The following is a 22,047-nucleotide window of genomic DNA, read 5'->3' as shown; positions in this document are numbered from 1 at the left end:
CTTCTTGTTTACTCTAGGGGACCCATGACTCTTAACAATTCCTGACCCAGAGGGGGAAGATCAGTTGCCTCCAGGTATAAAGTGTTTCCCAGGCTCAGGCCTCATCCTCACTCCTGGGAACTTCAGCCGAATGGGGCAAAGAGTAGAGCTGGTCAGGGCCAGTGCTCACCTCTAACCCCATTCCAGATCTCTCCAAAGGCCCATTGGTTCTCAGCTCCTTTGGCTCCATTGGGACCTGGCAAAGGATTAGAATTTTACGTTCCTTAGATAAGTTCAGTCTCCAAAATGGAGCCCTAAATTTGGGGGGGGGGGATGCTGAGGGACTTGGTTTCCTTTAAAATCACTCTCACTTCATTTACCAACTCTCACTTCATTTACCAACATCTGTCCTATCCCCTACCCCACGTATTCAAAGGATTGACTAGACCCCATCAAAAGGGCCCTCTGTTTTTCCACTGGGGAATCTGGGCTGCCAAGAGTCTCCTCATCCCTAGAGGGTCATCTCCTTTGTGCCATGATCACTGTTCCTCACGGGACTTGGCCGTGACCCTGTGGTTCTCAGGCTCAACATCACCACTGCTCACTCGTCGCCCTCCCACAGCTCCGGAGTCAGAAGGTGCCCCTCCGTTTACATGTTTCATTATACAAGTACATAATTACACATGAACGACTGGTCTCCCTTCTGATCTCTGACAGACCAATAATGCCAGGCACATACTGACAATGCTTCCTGTTTGGAGCTTGGCTCTGAGTAAAATGTTCACTCCTTCTCTTAGCCAGAATCTTTGGGGAGGTACGGGACAAAAACTTTTGTGAGAAGAACACAAGCCTCTTCGTAGGGACATGAAGGCACCTGGATCCCTGGGCTGAGAGCTCAAGGCCAAGATCTACCTGGCTGAAGAGAGACATAGGGATCAGAAAAAGTCTAAGCCTCTGGTTCCCACCCAGGGGGGAGGGGGCTCCAAATTTTTCCCCACTTCTCTCCAGCTGGGTCTTTGATTCCCAGGGCTCCTAGCCAAAGCTGTCTCAAGAGTAGGGATTCCTGCCCAACAATGGGCATATCTTGTGGCCTTTCCTTCTGGGCCTGAAACTTAGGTTGTCAGAATCTGAAGCAAGAGCCCAGTGCAGGGGCAGCCTACCTTTAAGCTGCCTTTTTGGTTTGGAGACCATTACCTTGTCCCAGAGGAGCCAGATTGAGTCTGGAACTGAGTTCCCTTTGGCCAGGCTTCGTTGTGTTTGGCTAGTGGTGAGCTTGGGAGCTCAGTGAGTAAACAAAGGAACTGCCATGGCAGACAGAGGCTTGGTGTATGAGAGAGAATGAGCCTGGAAGGAAGGTGCTGGGGAGTCCAACGAGTTAGCTGTGGATACAGAGAGAGCAGTGTCGGAGCTGCGTGGCTGGAAACCCAACAGCAGAGGGACAGGGGATGAAGGGGGTCACCCAGGTGACTGGCTGCCCCAGGTACTTAAATGCTGGGCTGTGCATCTCTGTTTTCTTGGAAAGATCTGACAGAACTTCTCCCTGCTGTAGCTCCAGCAGAGCATTAACTGAGTTATGATGCTCTTCCTGCTGAAGGCCTAGGCTTTGGGTGGATGGCCACAACTCAGGCTAGACCCCCGAGGAGCTGCCTTTCCCACCTCAATCTGCGCTGGAGCTTTCTTTCACAAAGGAGCCACTCGGACCATGTACCCCTCCACTCTGTCCAATGCTGGCTATCCAGTGTTGCCATACGGAGAGGACAGAAACCTTCCATCGTAACCTTTCAATTCAGGCAATGGCCTTGGAGAATATGCTTCCTTAGCACCACCTCTAGCCTCAGTCATAGGAAGCTGTATAGTGTGTGTGTGTGTGTGTGTGTGTGTGTGTGTGTGTGTGTGTGTATGCATACATACATACTTTTTTTTTTTTTCCCCTGAGGTAGGGTCTCACTCTAGCTCAGACTGACCTGGAATTCACTCTGTATTCTCAGGGTAGCCTAGAACTCACAGTGATCCTCCTACCTCTGCCTCCCAAGTGCTGGGATTAAAGGGTGTGCAGCACCATGCCTGGCTCATATATTCTTAGAGAAAATAGGGCTTATGCATGTCCTACTTCATAGGTCACACTCTCCTTTCCACAGCTCTGAAGGGTTCAACAGGCCACACAATTTCAAATTTCAGTTCTGCCTTCTGTCAGAGGTAGAGGCTGTACAAGTAGCTTTATATAAACCTCTTCCTTTTCAGGGCTGGAGAGATGACTTAGTGGTTAAGGCACTTGCCTGCGAAGCCTAAGGACCCATGTTTGGCTCTCCAGATCCCATGTAAGCCAGACATACAGAGATACAAGAGTATAACGTCACACGTGCACAAAGGGGCACACACATCTGGAGTTTGCAGAGGCTGGAGGCCCTGGCATGCGAATTGTCTATCTCTCTGTCTCTCTCTCCCTCTCTCACATTATAAAAACAAAACAAAACATTTTTTAGAGAATGGGTGTGCCAGGACCTCTAGCCACTGCAAACAAACTACAGACATATGTACCACTTTGTGCATCTGGCTGACATGGGTACTGGGGGATTGAACCTGGGTCCCTAGGCTTTGCAGGAAAGCGCTTTAACCGCTAAGCCCTCTCTGTAGCCCCAAACCTTTTCCTTTTTTTTTTTTTCTTCTTCTTTTGAGGTAGGGTTTCACTGTAGTCCAGGCTGACCTGGAATTCACTATGTAGTCTCAGGGTAGCCTTGAACTCATGACGATCCTCCTACCTCTGCCTCCCAAGGGCTGGGATTAAAGGCATGTGCCACCATGGGCGGGCTTTTTTTTTCTTCTTCAGACAGGTTTTCAGTCTTGCCATTCAGCCCAGGCTGCCATCAAGCTTGGTATGTAGCTGGGATTAGTCTTAGATTTGTAGTCCTTCTGTCTCATCTTTCTAGGATTATTAGACATGTGCCACTCTATCTAGCTTGATTCTTCATTTGAGGAAGGAAGAAATGGCGGGAAAGGAAACAAATGAAAAGGAAGGAAAAATGGGGATAAACATACCTATTACCAATTTCTTAGGACTAACTGTGAGGATATGAAAGGCAGTCAGCATAGCACCTCGCACAAAGGTGGCACTCAGTAAATGTTAGTTGTAACTGTTGTGCCTCAGTGTCCTAAGAAGCAGGCAGGATGAGGGCAATCACCTTCCGTCATTTGTTTGCTTGTTTATTTATTTATTTTCGAGATAGGTTCTTGCTTAAGCCCAGGCTGAACTGGAATTCACTATGTAGTCTCAGGGTAGCCATGAAATCATGGTGGCCCTCCTACCTCTGACTCCCCTGTGCTGGGATTAAAGGTGTGGGCCACCTCCTCCATCATTTTTACAAGTGAGAAGCTGATACCCAGACAGGAAGTGGCTGAGTGGCAACCACAGGTCTCCTGCAGATCCTTTTCATCTCTAGACCTACTCTTCCGAGCCCCTGACTCCACTGACCCCAGTCTTGGCCAGCAAGTTGAGTCACCTCTCTGGCTCTTGGCTCCCTGGCCTGAAAAGTGTCTCCTTGGGGACGCGCCATGCTGTTAGTTCCTTGGGAAAAATAGCAGAACAGAGTTTAGGGCAGGAAACATGAGAGGCCCAGAGGGAAGGAACGAGGAGACTTCCAATGCTTGCTCCCCATCTCCTGGCCGTTTCCACATCCTTGCCGCCCAGGGTCACAACAGGAAAAACAATTTTCTCTAGGGCTTGGGACACATAACCTTGGGAAGCCTTATGGCCTTCATTCTGACTTCTCTGCTGTGCAGACATGAGGAAGCAGGGGATCAGGTAGTCCCAGCCCTGGTGCTGCCACTTTCCAGTTGAGTGACTTTGGTCAAGTTATTTAATCTCTTCAAGTCTTAAGTTTTTTTTTTTTTTGTTTGTTTTTATGAAAAAGAGATAATACCAAGTTTGGGGAGCCTGAGATTCAGGAAAGGAGGGCATTTATTCATTCCATCAATTTTTGATCTAGTCATTCACTTGTTAATCAATGAATATTTGTAGAGGTTCCACCAGAGCCAGAGGCTGCGCTGAGAGTTGGGATAATGGATGAACAAACACACAATTGCTCATGTTTAACAAGGGCTTGCCATGTGCCAGTTTTTTTTTTTTTTTTTTTTTTCTGTTGAGGTAGGGTCTCACTCACTCTAGCCTAGACTGACCTGGAATTCCCTATGAATTCTCAGGGTGGCCTTGAAGTCAAGGCAATCCTCCAACCACTGCTTTCCAACTGCTGGGGTTAAAGGTGTCCACCACAACACCTGGTTTATTAAACTATTTTTATTATATTTTATTTATTTATTTGAGAGAGAGAGAGAGAAAGAAAAACAGGCAGATAGAGAGAGAATGGGCGCACCAGGGCCTCTAGCCACTGCAAATGAACTCCAGACGCATATGCATTCATTTGAGGAAGGAAGAAATGGCGGGAAAGGAAACAAATGAAAAGGAAGCATCTGGCTTACATGGGTACTGAAGAATCGAACCTGGGTCCTTAGGCTTCCCAGGCAAGTGCTTTAACTGCTAAACCGTCTCTCCAGCCCTTAAGCTATTTTCCAAAGTGCTAGGGAGATGATTCAGTGGATAAAGCCTTTGCCACTCATACCTGAGTTCAATCCTCCCCAGACTGTAAGTAAAAAAGCTGGAAGCTGCAGCAGGCTTCAATAATCTCAGCAAGACGGGAGGTGGGGAAAGGAGAATTTCCCAGACACTAGTAGAGTCCAGTAGCAGGGCTCAGCTTGGTGACACAGTCCTTTATTCACTGTACTCAGGAGTCTGAGCTAATGGATTTCCATGAGTTTGAAGCCACCCTGGGACTATATAGTGAATTCTAGGTGAGCCTGGGCTAAATCAAGGCCTAACCTTAAAAAAAAAAAAAAAGGAAAACAAAACAATAGCAGCAAAGTAGGATTCAGAGAGAGAAAAATGCTGCCTCAAAACAAGGAGTCTGGGTGTTGTGGGGCATGCCTTTAGTCCCAGCACAAGGGAGGGTGAGGTAGGAGGATCACTACGAGTACAAAGTCAGCCTGAGCTATCAAGTGAGCTCTTGGTCAGCCTGGGCTAGAATAAGACCCTGCCTCAAATTAAATAAATAATAAATAAACAAATGATGAAAGAAGGGCTGGAGAGATGGCTCCGGGTGAGAGGAGCTTGCTTGCAAAGCCTGATGGCCTGGGATCCATTCCAGGTACTCATGTAAAGCCAGATGCACAAAGTGGTACATGCATGTTTACAGCGGCAAGAGGCTCATTCCCATTCTCTTTCTCTCCCTTTGCAAATAAATAAAACGATTTGAAAAAAATTAAAAATAGGAGGCAAGGAGAAGACTGACCCAAAAGCTCTTTCTTTTTCTGGGGAGGAGGGGATTTCAAGGCAGAGACTCACTCTAGCCCAGGCTGACCTGGAATTCACTATATAGTCTCAGGGTGGCCTCGAATTTCCTACCTCTGCCTCTAGAGTGCTGGGATTAAAGGTATGCAGAACTACAGCCAGTTTATGCACCACTACATCCAGCTCTAAAGTTGTCTTTTCTCCCCCACGTGCCATAGCATGTACATGCCCACACTCATTTAGAATTTTTTTTTTAATTTATTTATTTGAGAGCGACAGACACAGAGAGAAAGACAGATAGAGGGAGAGAGAGAATGGGCGCGCCAGGGCTTCCAGCCTCTGCAAACGAACTCCAGACGCGTGCGCCCCCTTGTGCATCTGGCTAACGTGGGACCTGGGGAACCGAGCCTCGAACCGGGGTCCTTAGGCTTCACAGGCAAGCGCTTAACCGTTAAGCCATCTCTCCAGCCCCCACACTCATTTATACAGGAGTACACACATGAACATGCACACATGAAAAAGGATACAGAAAAGAACGTGGGCTTCATTAACAGACGTGTAGTACAGACAGACACTCAAGGAAATTGGCTTTGCTTTGCTTAGTGATTTTCTTTTCTTCTTTCTTTTTTTCTCAGATAGCCCAGGCTGGCCCTGAACTTGTTATGTGGTTTTGGATGACCTTGAACTCCCAATCCTCTGCCCCCACCTCCTAAGTGCTGGGATTACACAAGTGTACCATCCTACCTGGCTTTGTATAAGGATTTTCTGAGTTCTTCACAGAAACCAGCACAGAAGAACAGAGGAGAGTATGATAGTGAAAAATCTAGAAATAATGTTTTATGAGCTTCAACTGATGAAATTTGATATGATATGATATAAAGATAGGGAAGGAGAAAGATGAAGAGAAGAAGCAGTTTAGAGAAAAAAGATCAGTTTCAGGAAGTGAAAGATTAAAGAGGGTTGGAATGATGGCTCAGAAGTTAAGGCGCTTGCCTACAAAGCCTAATTACCTGGGTTCAATTCCTCATAACCTGACATAAAGCCAGATGCACAGAGTAGTGTATTTGGAGTTTGTTTGCAGTGGCTAGAGGCCCTAGTGTGCATCCATTCTCTCTCTCTTCTTGCAAATAAATTTGAAACATATATATTTTTAAGTTTTTTGAGGTAGGGTCTCTCTGTAGCCCAGGCTGACCTGAAATTCACTATGTAGTCTCAGGCTGGCTTTGAATTTACAGTGATCCTCCTGCCTCCTGAGTTCTGGGATTAAAGGCCTGCACCACCAAGCCCATCTAATAAATAAAATATTAAAAAATAAAAAGGGGAATCTCTGTGAGTTTGAGGCCAGTCTGTGACGACTACATTGTGAATTCCAGGCCAGCCTGGGATACAGAGAGACCCTACCTCATAAAACCAAAGCAAAAAACAAACAAACAACAAAAAGGCACTCTTCCACAACGACAGAGGGAAACGGTAGTAGCAATAGATCACAACTGGGGTCTGGTGTGGTGGCTCATGCCTTTAACCCTAGGAGTTGGGAGGATCGCTGTGAGTTCGAGACCAGCCTGAGATACAGAGTGAGTTCCAGGTCAGCCTGGGCTAGAGTGAAACCCCACCTCGAAAATCAAAAAAATTAAAAAAAAAAAAAAAAAAAAAGCATTTTTAAAATAAAACCAATGTGAAGAGAAAGGGGTCTTCCCTTTGGGGGTGGAGTCGGAAAAGCAGCGGCTCTGAGCAGGGGGTCCCTGAGGCGGCGGAGCCCGAGGAGAGGGATCGGAGGGACGCCAGCGCGGAGCCGGCGGCGGGCGGGACCGAACCGGCGCCGGAACCTTTGTGACGCCCCCGTCAGGGACCGCGGCGACGCGCGGCGGGAAGGGCGCAGGTGCACACGGCCGCCGCCGCCCGACGGCCCCGAGCGAGAGCGCGCGCGCGGGGGCGGGGGGGGGGGATTCCGGAAACCCGCCCTTCACCCGGAAATGACCGCCGAGGAACATGGCGTTGCTGGTGCGAGTCCTTGTGAGTGCCGGAGGAGCGTCCGCGGTCGTCACCCGCCGGCCTCCGGGTGGGGCGGGGCGCGAGGAGCGGGGACGCAGGCCGCGCGTTTCCGCTGGGAAACCGAGGCAGCCGCGCGCCTCGCCGTGGCCCTCGTCAGGTCCTGGGCTTCCCGGGCTTTTTGGAGGAGCGTGACCCCGGGGGGGTCTTCACGCGATGAAGTTTGCCTCTCCTCCCCTCGAGGAGTGCGGCGTGCGGGGCCGCGGGCCGGCGCGTCGGGGGGGGTTCCCCGGGCGGGGGGCGGCGGCTCCCCTGCCACTGACGCCGAGGGTGACCTTGGGCCTCGCTGTCGTCTCCGTGTGATCTGGGAGGACGTTTCTCTCCTTTGCATTCTGAAGTTCCCTGAGTTGACTTTAGGCAGACTCCACAAGTCATTTGGGTTGTTTTAATTTATCAGATCGGAAGCTCGGAGATAATCGGGGGCGTGGCGTTTTTCACTTTGCCAGGCATTGTGGCAAACGTTTGGGCACAGCCTGATAAATGAATGAGTGAATGAATGGAGTCAAACACCGCCAGACTCTTTACCACCCACATGGGGAGCTGCTACTGTGCCTCTGAGATTGGCCCTAATCCTCGAGGCTCACGCCTTCTAGTATACTCTGACCTCTAAGAATGAAGAAGTGACTGCGAAAAAAAAATAATTTCCTAGTCATGGAGGGGTGGGATAGTTTATAATTTTAGCAAGTCTTTCTTTGAGAAGTAGGTAAGAGGGCACTGTTTTTCATAGCAGCCACTATTCATTCCTGCCTATGGCTATCATTTTGAGTTATTTTATTTTATTTTTAAATGTTATTGATTTATTTGCAAGCAGAGAGAGAGAGAGAGAGAGAGAGAGAGAGAGGGAGAGAGGGAGGGAGAGAGGGAGGGAGGGAGGGCGGGCGGCAGGCACACAGACAGACAGACAGACAGACAGAATGGGCATGCCAGGACCTCTAGCCACTGCAAACGAACTTCAGATGCATGTGCCCCTTGTGTACCTGGCTTACTTGGGTCCTGAGTAATTGAACCTGGGTCCTTTGGCTTCGCAGGCAAACGCCTTGATCACTAAGCCATTTCTTTAGTCCTGAGTTATTATTTTAAACTTGTGTTGTTTATTTTGTTTTTGGTTTTGCAAGGTAGGGTCTTGCTCAAGCTCAGGCTGGCCTAGAACTCATGGTGATCCATCTACCTTTGCCTCCCCAGTGCCTGGCTTATAAGTGTGGGCCACCATCTTGGCATGCTTGTGTTTTAAGTCATTTTATATGTGACTTACTGCACGTTTACTTGTGTTTCTTGCCACTCTGGCCAAGTGCAGAACCTTCACTTGCTGTTCAAGAATATTTGTTTAAGGAATATCTCCCATAACCTAAACAAAAATTCATTTGCTGAGGTAATTATTGATTCCCAAGTAGAAATTGATTAGGATCTGAGGACAACTGGGGAGAGGGCAGCCAGTTTTTTTTTTTCAAATCACGTATGAGTATGCATATGCAAATTGTGTGTGTGTGTAGTGTATTGTGTTGAGGGTTAAACCCAGGGCCTCATGTCTGTAAGGTAAGGGTTCTGCTGCTAAGCTACAAATAACTCCAGCCCTAAGTTATTTAGCTTTTAAGTTGGATATTTGGGGAAATAGAAGAAATATTTATGGGACTTGAGATCTGAAATGAACACCTTGATTTGTCTTGGAAATGAGTGGCTGCTCCAGCCTTATTTTTTGTTTTGACAATGAGAGCAAGAGACAGACAGAGAGAGAGAAAGAGAGGGAGGGAGGGAGGGAGAGAGAATTGGTATAACAAGGCCTCAGCCACTGCAATCAAACCCAACTGTTTGTGCCACCTAGTGGGCATGTGCGACCTTGCACTTGCCTCACCTTTGTGTGTCTGGCTAATGTGGGATCTGAAGAGTTGAACATGGGTCCTAAGGCTTTGCAGGCAAGCACTTTAACCACTAAGCCATCTCTCCAACCCCAGCCTTGTTTTTAATGTTTTTATTTCTCTTTTAAGAAATGTTTATTTTATTTTATTATTTATTAGATAGAGAGAATGGGTGCTTCAGGGCTTTCAGCCACTGCAAACAAACTCTAGACACATGCACCACCTGTGTATCTGGTTTATGTGGGATCTGGGGACTTGAACCTGGATCCTTAGGCTTTGCAGGCAAGTACCTCAACTGCTAAGCTATCTCTCCAGCCCTCTCTCTCTTTTGGTTTTTCAGAAGTAGGGTCTCACTGTAGCCCAGGCTGGCCTGGACCTCACTCTGTTGTTCCAGGCTGCCCTCCCACTCACAGCGATCCTCCTGCCTCTGCCTCCCAAGTGCTGGGATTAAAAGTGTGCACCCCCACACCTGCAATATTTTTATTTCTTTTTTTGGAAGGAGAGAGGTTAACAATGAAATGGGTATACCAGGGCCTCTTGCTGCTGCAGATGAACTCCAGATGTATGTGCCACTTTGTGCATTTGGCTTTATGTGGGGGTTGGGTAATCAGACCCAGACTAAAATGAATCCATGATGGCAGGCTTTGTATGCAAGCACCTTTAACCTCTGAGCCATTTCTTCTTCCCAATGACTGAGCTTCTAACAGCATACTGAGAATTTTCAGGTGGAACTTTTTTTAGGAAGTGAGTGCTGGATGTGAGGGCGATCTGGCTGTGACATCTGTCACCCCATTGATCACCAGGGTTGATCTGGCTGATCTGGCTGGCTAGACGGATGTCCCATTACTCCCTCACTGCTTCATGTGCGTCCCTCCTAAAGCTGCATGCTTAAGAGGATGACCTTTCCCTAATATAGGAGGACTGGTCTTTGGTCAAGGGTATACGAGTAGCTGTGCTCCCCCGCTAGAACCTCCACACAAGCTCTCAAGAAAGTGAGTGCTAATACTTGGGCTGTAGATAAAGCCAGGTGTTGCTGAGTTTACACAGGCAATGATATTAATAACTAATATTTGTTGGGCATTTCATATGTGCTAAACACTTTAAAATACTTATACATATGAATTTGCCTAATCCTTACCATAGCCTTTCAGAAAGGAAGGCATATTGTTTCCCTATTTGTCAGGTAAGGCAGTGATTTTTTTCTAAGAAAATTGAACCACAGAGATATTCCTAAAGCATTCTTGTTAGTTTTTTTGAGGTAGGGTCTCTCTGGAGCCCAGCCTAACCTGGAATTCACTATGTAGTCTCAGGCTGATCTTGAATTCACAGCAATCCACCTACCTCTGCCTCCCAAGTGCTGGTGTATTTTTAAATTTAAATTTATTTATTTGCATATGTGTGTGTGTGTGTATATATATATGTATACATGTGTGTATGTGTATGTGTATGTGTACACATACATACATACATACATACATACATGTGTATATCTGCCTGCCTGCCAGGGTCTCTCTCTTTTTTTTCCAAGGCAAGGTCTCACTCTAGCTCAGACTGACCTGAAATTCACTGTGTAGTCTCAGAGTGGCCTCAAACTCTCAGTGATCCTTCTTCCTCTCCCTCACAGGTGTGTACTACCACGCCCATCTATGCCAGGGTCTCTGTGGTGGTTTGATTCAGGTGTCCCCCATAAACTTAGGTGTCCTGAATGCTAGGTTCCCAGCTGATGGAGATTTGGGAATTAATGCCTCCTGGAAGGAGCATACTGTTGGGGGTGGGCTTATGGGTATTATAGCCACTTTCTCCAAGTCATTGTTTGGGACACTCTCTTGTTGCTGTTGTCTACCTTATGTTGGCCAGGGGGTGATGTCCACCCTCTGCTCATGCTATTGTTTTCCCCTGCCATTGTGGAGCTTCTCTTCAACCTGTAAGCCAAAATAAACCTCTTTTTCCCACAAGCTGCGCTCAGTTGGGTGATTTCTACCAGCAGTGAGAACCTGACTGCAACAGTAAAGTGGTTCCGAGGAGTGGGATTGCTGCTAGACACCTGACTGTGTGGCTTTGGCCTTTTGAGGCTGATTTTCAAGAGGAGTGTGGAAGGATTTGAAACCTTGGCCTTAGAGATGCCTTGCGGTGCTGTAAGTACAGCTTGATTGACTATTTTGGCCAGAGCTGCAAGACCTTAATGCAGTAAGAACTATGGACTGTGAAGTTTGGCTTATGAAGTTGAAAAAGAGCTTTGCCTGTACTGGGCTAGAGCAGTTTGTGTATGAAGCTTGCTGTTATGTCCGTGTCCTGAGAACTTGTGCATGGTTGCTTTGCGTAGAAATGAACTGGTGTGAGCAGAGGGATATGGCACAGAAAGAAAAATCTTTTGGCCTATATTGCTGCCCGTTCACCTGGAAATGGTTTGAGAGATTACAGCCATTGAGATTGGGCCAGCTGACCTGCATTGGGGCAACAGGAAGAATGTAGGCTCTTTTGAAGGGGCCTGAGTGCTCAAAAAGCATCCTGTTCTTTGAAGTCTGCCTTATTCTCCCCCTGGATTAACCAATTGGCACCCTACATGGTATTGTGGAGTATAAAAAATGCAGGAAAGAGAGGGTCATTAAGTTTGCAACATGGTCTTGTGTTTTGGAAATGGCCATAGGCAGTGTGAAGCAGGTTTACTAGTTGCCTGCATAGAGACCCCATGGGGCCATGAGGATGAACTGTGGATTGCAGTGGAGACCCAGTAGAGACGGGATGGCTGCTGAGGAAAGCTGCCAGCCCTGATGAGGTTTTCCAGGACTGTGAGTAGCCAAACTGGAGGGGCGGAATTGGAGTACCAGAGACTTGTTGCTGGTTAGAATTATCGGATTTGGAGATTTGTCACAGGCTAGAGTTGTTGGACTTGAAGCTACAGAGTTTCATGTTTGTCCTGGTTGTTTTAAATCTTGTATTGAATATTTCTTTGCTATGCCCATTGCTATCTTTGCAGTGTGAATGTTTATTCTGTGCCATTATGGGTTTTGGGGGGTGATTTTTTTGGTTATTATGGCTCAGTTAAAAGATCTTGGACTATGGGGATGTTTGAACATTATTGGAATTGATAAAAGCTATGGGGACTTTTAAAGTTGGACTGAATACATTGTAATTTACATCATGTATGGTTGTCAGTTTATGGGGGCCAGGGGTGGAATGTGGTGGTTTGATTTAGGTGTTTCCCATAAACTTAGGTGTTCTGAATTCTAGGTTCCCAGCTGGTGGAGATTTGGGAATTAACGCTTCCTGGAGGGAGCATATGGGTATTATAGCCATTTTCCCCAAGCCAGTGTTTGGCACACTCTCCTGTTGCTGTTGTCTACCTTATGTTGGCCAGGAGGTGGTGTCCACCATCTGCTCATGCATCATTACGCCCTGCCATTGTGGTTTCCCCTCGAGCCTGTAAGCCAAAATAAACATCTTTTTGCACAAGCTGCTCTTAGTTGGGTGATTTCTACTAGCAATGAGAATCTGACTGCAACAGTATCTTTTTGAGTTACATGGGTGCTAGGGAATCAAACTTGGGCAGCCAGAGTTTTGCTTTTAGCTACGGAAGCATCTCTCCCACTCCCTGATAATGTTTTTCTTTCTGTAGAGGAACCAGACTAGCACTTCCCAGTGGGTTCCAGTATGTACTCAACTGGTACCAGTTTCTCTTGCCCAAGGACAGTGGTGCAGGTCTCTCTCCAGCACTTCCCAGGTAAGGTTTGTTTCTTTGCTTAGGATGAAAGTCTTTGTGTTTATGTGCAAATGTCATTTATTTATAGATAAACCGAGTAAATTGCATGATAGAAAAACTTCATGAGACTACTCTCAGTTTCTGATGTCAGCTCAGGCCTGGTTCCTACATTATGTTGTCCAGGGAATTGCTTCTAAATACCCTAGCTGTGGGGTTTAACCTAGGGTGCCACATTACAGTCTGATGGTATCCAGGGCATTGCTTCTAAATGTACCAGAAGTGGGCTGGATAGATGGCTTAGTGGTTAAGGTGTTTGCCTGTATAGCCTAAGAACCCAGGTTCAATTCCCCAGTACCCACGTAAGCCAGATACACAAGGTGGTGCTAGCGTCTAGAGGTCATTTGCAGTGGCTGGAGGAGGCTCTGGTGTGACCCACCCTTCCTTCCCTCCTTCTTTCCTTCCTTCCTACCTTTGTTCTTTCCTTCCCCCCCCCCCAAATAAATAAATAAATGGTCCAGCAGTGGGGTTTGACCTAGGGTGCCGTGTTACACTCTGATGGTGTCCAGGGTGTTGCTTCTAAATACCCCAGCAGTGAGGTTTAGCCTAGGTTGCCATGTTACAGTCTGATGATTTCATTGTTGGGGAGCTTTCCAGATACTCATTTCATAGTTAACTTTTTGGATTTCTTTCTGAAGCTACTTTGTGCTACTTTTCTTTGGGTTGTGAAATGTTTTCTTTCTCTTTTTCTTCCCTAAACATGAAACCTAGGAAACACTTACTTGAGGCCTTAGTTTACGATTGAAGTGCATATAATATCGTTAACCTTGGACTCGCTAATGGATTTTATTGTCTTGGTTTTTGTTAGTCCTAGAAATAATTTAGTATAAAGGAAATGAAGGGGCTGGAGAGATGGCTAAGTGGTTAAGGCACTTGCCTTAAAGCCTAATAACTTGAGTTCAGTTCCGCAGTACCCACGTAAAGCCAGATGTACAAAGTGGCGCATGCATCTGGAGGCCCTGGTGCCCATTCTACCTCCTTCTATCTGCCTCTTTTTTTTCTCAAATAAAGATAATATTTAAAAAAAAAAAAAAGGAAATGAAGGCTGGAGAGATGGCTTACTAGTTAAGGCAGTTGCCATCAATGCCAGAGGACCCCAGTTTGATTCCCCACGACCCCATAAGCCAGATGTGCAAGGTGGCACATGCATCTGGAGTTCATCTGCAGCAGCTAGAAGCCCAGGTGCACTCATTCTCTCCCTCTCTCTCTCCCTCTCTTTTAAATAAATAAAATGTTTATAAAGAGAAAGGAAATGAAGATTTCAACTCTGAAAGTATCAATTATTTTTTGTAATTTTTTTTCCTTAAGAGAGAGCAAGAGAGAGAGAGAGAGAAAGAGACAGACAGACAGACAGAAAGAAAGAAAGAATTGGGTTGCCAGGGCCTCCAGCCACTGAAGTGGATACCTTGTGCACATGTGCAACCTTGTGTGCTTGTGCCACCTTGTGTGTATGGCTTACGTAGGACCTGGGGAATTCAACTTGGGTCCTTAAGCTTCACAGGCAAGTGCCTTAACTGCTGAGCCATCTCTCTAGCCCCATTTTTTTTTTTTTTTTCAAGGTAGGGTCTCACTCTAGCCTAGGCTGACCTAGAATTCACTCTATATTCTCAAGTTGGCCTCAAACTTATGGCAATCCTCTTACCTCTGCCTCCTGAGTGCTGGAATTAAAGGCGGGTGCCACCATACCCTGCTTTTTGTTTTTGTTGCATCTTTATTCATTTCATTTCTTTTTTTGTTGATAACTTCCATAATTGTAAACAATATCCCATGGTAATTCCCTCCATCCCCCCTCTTTCCCCTTTGAAACTCCACTCTCCATCATATCCCCTCCTCCTCTGAGTCAGCCTTTCTTTTATTTTGATGTCATGATCTTTTCCTCCTATTATGATGGTCTTGTGTAGGTAGTGTCAGGCATTGTGAGGTCATGCATATCCAGGCCATTTTGTGTCTGGAGGAGATGTTGTAAGGAGTCCTACCCTTCCTTTGGCTCTTACATTCTTTCCACCACCTCTTCCACAATGGACCCTGAGCCTTGGAAGGTGTGATAGAGATATTGCAGTGCTGAGCACTCCTCTGTCACTCATCAGCATTGTGGTGCCTTCTGAGTCGTCCCAAGCTCGCTGCCTTCTGAAAAGAGAAGCTTCTCTAACTAAAAGTGAGAGTAGCATTAATATATGGGTATGAACATTAAGACAAGTGCTTACTGGGCAGTTTGGTGAACATAATATATACATTTAGTCAGATACCAGCAGACACACCCCTAGGGCTCATGACTACCCCTGTTGTAGATTTTCAGTATCTGGGATGTGTTCCCTCCCATGGAGCGGGCCTCAGTCCAATGGTGGGGGGGGGGTCGCTGGAGAGGTGGCTTAGTGCTTAAGGTGCTTGCCTGTGAAGCCAAAAGACCGAGGTTCAATTCCCCAGTACCCACATAAGCCAGATACACGAGGGGGCACATGTATCTGGAGTTCGTTTGCAGTGGCTAAAGGCCCTGGTGCATCCATTCTCTTTCTGTCTGTCTCCTCTGAATCTCTTTCTCTTTTTGCAAATGAAATAAAATAATTTAAAAAATAAATAAAAAGAGCAGATGGTTTCCCCCATAACAGACATGCCAGTATTGCACCCATTGGCTCATTTGGACTGGCTGGCCAAATATAAGGCTTATACTATCCACTGTTGAGTATCTCCACTGGTGATTTCTCTCCCATCGAACAACATGCAACGTGGCCTTTCCCAACTTTCTGTCAGCTTGTTCTACACAGAGGAGGTTATCAGCTCAGCTTCAGCAGGGTTTCTTAGTGACCTTGCAGCCCCAGTGTGTGGAGTTTTTAGAAATAGGGTTTTATCATCTATTCCTGGTGGGAAACCAAAGGCCTTGGCAATGGCCTTTAATGTTTTGGGCACATGAAGGACCTCCCTGGCCAACAATTCATCCCATCCCTGGCACTGAAAAATTTCTGGTAATAGTCTATGGCTTCTGAGTGTTCCATTGTCCAAAAAAGTAGGTTTCCATATGACTTATTTATATCTTCTTAGATTTTGATTAGCCCTCCCTCTACCTTTCCTTTACTCATCAGTCTCTTCCCCTGACCTCACTCAGGCCTTTTCCCCATTAATCTGTTCTTCTACTTACATATATAAAATACCATCCTATTTAGTCCCCCACCCCCAGCTGCTCCCTTTCTATTCCCTCTTCATCCCCTTTCTAGTTTACTGGCTTGTTTTTGCTTTTTGAGGTAGGGTCTCACTCTAGTTCATGCTAACTTGAAATTCACTCTGTAGTCTCAGGTGGTCTAGAACTCGCCTACCTTGGTCTCCTAAGTGCTGGGATTAAAGGTGTGCGCCACCATGCCTGGTACAGTCCTACTACTTACTTTTGTCAGATGAGCTCATGAAGTATGTATGTTCTTCCGTGAGTCATACTATATTTCCTTCCCTCCCTCCCTCTCTCCTTCCCCCTCCCTCCCTTCCTCTCTTTTGAGGTAGGGTCTCACTATAGCCCAGGCTGACTTGGAACTCACTCTATAACCCTAGGCTGGCTTACCATGATCCTCCTACCTCAGCCTTCCATGTATTGCGACTAAAGGCCTATAGCGTCGTGCTTGGTTTATTATAATTCATTTTCTAATTCTTTATTTTGTTGGTCAGATTATCCCTGATTTTGCTATTGGGAATGCCTTCAAGTTCCTTTCTACATGGTTCCATTCCTTTTTCTCTTTTGTTTTTCGAGGTAGGATCTCACTCTAACCCAGGCTGACCTGGAATTCACTGTGTAATCTCAGGGTGGTCTTGAACTCACATTCATCCTCCTACCTATGCCTCCCGAGTGCTGGGATTAAAGGCGTGCGCCACCACGTTCTGCTTCCATTCCTTTTTTGAACTTTCCTTTGTTTTTTCACACCATAAACTAATTTGGGGTCCATGTGTTTTCTTTGCTTTATCCCTGGGTTCAGTTATTTCCCCATGAAACTCTCATTTCTTTTCTTTTCTTTTTTTTTGCTGGGGGCGGGGGTGGGGTTTGGAGGTCGCTCTCGCCCAGGCTGACCTGACCTGGAATTTACTATGTAGTCTCAGGGTCTCATCCCTTTTATTGGAGAATGTTATTTCAAAATTAAGATTTGTGGGCTGTGGTATAGCTCAGTGGTAGAGCACTTGCTTAGCTTGTGCAGGGCCTGGTGTTTGATTCCAAGCTTTGCAAAAAAGGAACAATGCAAATCAGAATCTGGGTGCTGTGTACCAGGTATATTGTAGATCTTTAAAAAAAAATTTTTTTTTATTGCTGGGTGTGGTGGTGCATGCCTTTAATCCCAGCACTTGGTAGGCAGAGGTAGGAGAATTGCCAAGAGTTTGAGGCCACTCTGAGACTACATAGTGAATTCTAGGTCAGCCTGAGCTAGAGTGAGACCCAACCTCAAAAAACCAAAAAAAAAAAAAAAAAAAAAAATTATTGATTTATTTATTTGGGAGAGAGATAGAAAGAGAGGAAGAGGCAGATGGAGAGAAACAGAATGGGCATGCCAGGGCATCCAGCCACCGCAAATGAACTTCAGAGGCATGAGCCACCTTGTGCATCTGGCTAACGTGGGTCCAGGGGAATTGAACCTGGTGGGTCCTTTGGCTTTGCAGGCAAGTGCCTTAACTGCTAAGCCATCTCTTCAGCCCCATATTATATATCTTTAGTAACTTGTAAGCACAGCTTTTATTGCTATTTATTTATTTATATTTAACATTTTTATTTATTTACTTGACAGAGAGAGAATACTTGTACACCAGGGCATCTTGCCATTGCAAACAAACTCCAGATACATGCACCACTTTGTGCATTTGGCTTAATGTAGGTACTGGGAATTGAACCCTGGTCATCAGGTTTTACAAGCAAGTGCCATTAAACTTCCTTCAACTCCTTCATTGTTTTTTTTTTTTTTTGAGGTAGGGTCTCGTTCTAGCCCAGGCTGACCTGGAATTAACTAAGTAGTCTCAGGCTGTCCTTGAAATCACAGCAATCCTCCTACCTCTGACTCCCGAGTGCTGGGATTAAAGGCATGTGCTACCACGCCCCGCCCCCTTCATTGCTATTTATGTTCATACTACTTGGGTACATTTTTTCTCACTATATAAAGCAAGATTTAAAAGAAAAAAGTCCTAAGGTACCTTCACTAAGCTGCAACTTTTCCCTTGGTTTTAGTGTCTTCATCTGTGAAATGAAAAGGTTGGGCTAGAAGATCTCTGCGATTTTCTCCAGCTCAGTGTTATTCTAAGTTACTCCTTAATTCTTCAGTTGTCCTTTCTCCAAGCTAAACAGCTTCAATTCATTTTAACCTTTCTAGTAGGACCTTTTATTTATCCTTTTGATCATTCCTGTGGTTCTTTTTTTTGGAGGTTTTCCAGGTTGTCCTTCTGTTTGAACAAACTAGAAAAAAGAATCCACCTACTTTTTATTGAGTGCCGATTCTGTGCCCAGAATGGTGGTGAGCACTGGGCAGAGAATAAAAGCAGCACCAGACGGGCTGTGCCCTGAGGGAGCTTATAGTTTACCTGAATGAAGCTTCTGGCCCTCCTGCTTCTCCTCTCTCGCCATATCAAGGAGTCAAGGAAGCCTCTTCACTTTCAGAACCCTTTTTCTTTCTTTCTTTTTTTTTTTTTTTTTAAGGTCATGTATCCCAGCTGGCCTCATTTACAATGTAGCCAAGGATGACCTTGAGCTTCTGATCCTCCTGCCTCCTCAGGAGCACTGGGATTACAGTTCTTTACCACCACACCTGGTTTACACATTGCTGAGGATGGAACATCCTCATGTATGTACCTTTATGTATGCTAGGCAAGTACTCCATCAGGTGAGATGCATCCCCAACCCTCAGAACCTTTTTGGAACCAAAAAAACAAGTTGAGGGCTGAAGAGGTGGCTTAGCAGTTAAGGCACTTGCTTGTGAAGCCTGTGAACCCAGGTTTGGTTTTCTAGTACTCACATAAAGCCAGATGCACAAGGTGGTATAGGCATTCATTTGCAGTGGCTGGAGGCCCTAGCATGTCCATTTTTCTTTCTCTGTCTCTCAAATAAATAAATGCATAAGATATTAAAAACAAGCTGAGGGCTAGAGAGATGGCTCAGTGGTTAAAGGCTCTTACATACCCTGACAGCCCGAGTTCGATTCCCCAGTACCAGTATAAAGCCAGATGCACAAAGTGGCATATGTCTCTGGAATTTATTTGCAGTGGCAGTGGGCCCTGTCACGTCCATTCTCAGTCTCTCTCTCTGTGCTTGCAAAAAAAATAAGTAAAATTTAAAAAAAAGTTTCCTTCCTCTTTTTTTTTTTTTTTTTTTTTTTTTGTGGCCGGGTCTTGCTGTATGTAGCCCTGGCTGACCTGGAATTCACTCTGAAGTATCAGGGCTGCCTTGAACTCGTGGCAATCCTTTGCCTCCTGAGTGCTGAGATTAACAGCATGCACCACCACACGGCGCTTACATTCCTTTTTTCTAAGTATTTTTTTTTTATTTGCAAGGGGAAGGAGGGAGGGAGGGAGGAGAGAGAGAGAGAGAGAGAGAGAGAGAGAGAGAGAGAGAGAGAGAGGGAGGGAAAGAGAAAGAGAAAATGGGTGCACCTGGGCCTCCTGCCTGCAAACAGACTCTAGCCGCATTTGCCATTTTGTGCAGCTAGCTTTGTGTGGGTTCTGGGTAACTGAACCCAGGCTGTCAGCTTTGCAATCAGTGCCTTTAACTGCTAAACCATCTCTCCAGCCCTTACATTCCTTTTATCAAGGGCCTATGTACAAAAGAGATTAGAAGTCTGTACATTTAAATTATGTACTGTACACTTCTCTTACATACATTATTCTATTTGGTTCTCAAAACATACATGAGACAGGCAGAGCTGCAGCTTGGGTCCAAGTATCTGACCCTGTTCTCTTTCACCTGCCTTCTTCTCTATCCCATCATCTTCTAGAATGTATTTTCTAATGATTCCAGGCCATTATTCTCTGTTTCTAAGTTTTTTCTCTTCCCCTCTTTAAATTTTTTTTTGGTTTTTATTTCCAAGGTAGGGTATCATGCTAGCCCATGCTGACTTGGATCCCTAGTCTCAGACTGGCCTTAAACTCACAGATATCCTCCTAACCCAGCCTCCTAAGTGCTAGGATTAAAGGCATATACCACTACACCTGGCTGTTTCTAAATTTCTATTTTCTAGACTGCTCATTTTAAATTTTTACTCAATTTATACATTTTATTGAGATATTAATATACAGGCTGGGCATCAGTGATACATGCCTTCCTTCTTAGCACTTGAATCGCAGAAGTAGGAGAATCACTGTTTGTGACTATAGATTGACTGCCAAGTCAGCCTGGGTTAGAGTAAGATCTTACTGTAAAAAAAAAAAAAAAACCCAAAAAGTAAATAAATTTAAAAAAAGTAGAAGCTGGGCATGGTGGTACACGCCTTTAGTCCCAGCACTTGGGAGGCAGAGGTTGGAGGATCACTGAGTTCAAGGCCAGCCTGGAACTACAGTGTGAGTTGCAGGTCAGCTTTGGCTAGAGTGAGACCCTATCTCGAAAATACCAAAGATAGGGTCAGGGGGAAGGCACAAATCGTAAGTGTAAAGCTCAATGACTCATTACAAAGTAAACATACCCAGCATCTAGGTCAAGAACTAGATCAGGACTCAGAAGCCTCCCTAATCCCTTCTTGTCACTGCCCCTAACCAGTCTTTAACTGCAGGCTTTAGTTTTCTTTTTCTTCTCTCTCTCTTCTCCCCCTCCCCCCCAGGTAGGGTTTCACTCTAATCCAGGCTAACCTGGAGTTCACTCTGTAGTCTCAGGGTGGTTTTGAACTCATGGTGATCTTCCTGCCTCTGTCTCCCAAGTGCTTGGATTAAAGATGTGCGCCACCACACCCTATTACTAGTTCTTCTTCTTTTTTTTTTTTTTGAGGTAGGTTCTCACTCTGGTCTAGACTGACCTGGAATTAACTCTGTAGTCTCAGGGTGGCCTCGAACTCACGGTGATCCTCCTACCTCTGCCTCCCAAGTGCTGGTATTAAAAGCGTGCGCCACCAAGCCTGGCTTCTTTTTTTCTTCAAGCTAGGGTCTCCTTATTGTCCAGGCTGTCTTAGAACTCACTTTGTAATTCTAGGCTGACCTTCATCTCACAGCAATCCTCCTACCTCTGCCTCCCATGTGTTGGGATTAAAGGCATGCACCACTATACTTGGCCAAACATTATTTGGAACATATCTTAGATTATTTTGTTTAAACATCTAGTTCATAGTGTTTTGTGTTTGTCATCATTCAGCTTTGTTTTAGAGATTCATTTGTTCTTTTTTTTTTTTTTTTTGCAGTTATATGCTCTACCACTGAGCTATAATCCCTTCCCCCCGCCTTTTATTTTAAGTTTCTTTTTATTTATTAGAGACATAGAGAGAGAAAGAATGGGCACGCAATGGCCTATAGACACTGCAAATGAACTCCAGATGCATGCGCCACCTTGTGCATCTGGCTTATGTGGGACCTGAAGACTCGAACCTGGATCCTTAGGCTTTGCAGGCAAGCTCCTTAACCTCTAAGCCATCTCTCCAGCCCTGTTTTTTGTTTTAATTTAATTAATTTATTTTTTTAATTTGTTTGAGGCAGGGTTTCACTCTAGCTCAGGATGACCTAGAATTTACTATGTAGTCTCAGGGTGTCCTTAAACTCTCCATGGTTCTCATACCTTTGCCTCCCAAGAACTGGGATTAAAGGCATGTGCCACCATGCCCAGCTCATTTGTTCTTTTAAAAAAATTTTTAAAATTTATTTTGAGAGAGAAAGAGAGAGAGAGAATGGGCACTCTAGGACCTTCAGCTGCTGTGAATGAACTCCAGGCAAATGCACCCCCTTGTGCCTTGTACAACATTGTGAACTTGCGTCACAGTGCATCTGGCTCATGTGAGACCTGGTGATTCAAACATGAGTTCTTAGACTTTGCAGGCAAGTGCCTTAACTGCTAAGACATAGCTCCAACTGTCGTTTGTGTTCTTTGTAGTAAACTTATTAAGTCCAGGGTAGTATTTTCCTGTTTTTGTACGGGGAATTCATCACAT

The 22,047-nt window shown here is 45.5% G+C and overlaps 1 protein-coding gene across 2 annotated transcripts in view; it reads left to right on the top strand.

Moving 5' to 3' along the window:
* The first annotated feature begins 7,267 nt into the window (after positions 1-7,267).
* Positions 7,268-22,047, top strand: part of LOC101610758 (ubiquinol-cytochrome-c reductase complex assembly factor 1) — a 130,947-nt gene continuing 116,167 nt past the window's right edge. The window contains exons 1-2 of one of the 2 annotated variants that reach the window (XM_045157534.1): positions 7,268-7,330; positions 12,836-12,940. In XM_045157534.1, coding sequence (XP_045013469.1) covers positions 7,307-7,330; positions 12,836-12,940 — 129 coding nt within the window. In that variant the 5' untranslated portion in view covers positions 7,268-7,306. Of the gene's footprint in view, positions 7,377-12,835; positions 12,941-22,047 lie in introns of both variants that reach the window. The other variant, XM_045157535.1, reaches the window with a different exon arrangement.

This window comes from Jaculus jaculus, chromosome 8 (genome assembly GCF_020740685.1).
Source record: "Jaculus jaculus isolate mJacJac1 chromosome 8, mJacJac1.mat.Y.cur, whole genome shotgun sequence".
Classification (NCBI taxonomy): Eukaryota; Metazoa; Chordata; class Mammalia; order Rodentia; family Dipodidae; genus Jaculus; species Jaculus jaculus.
Note: the sequence above shows the minus strand (reverse complement) of the source record. Positions and strands in the feature narration are given on the sequence as shown.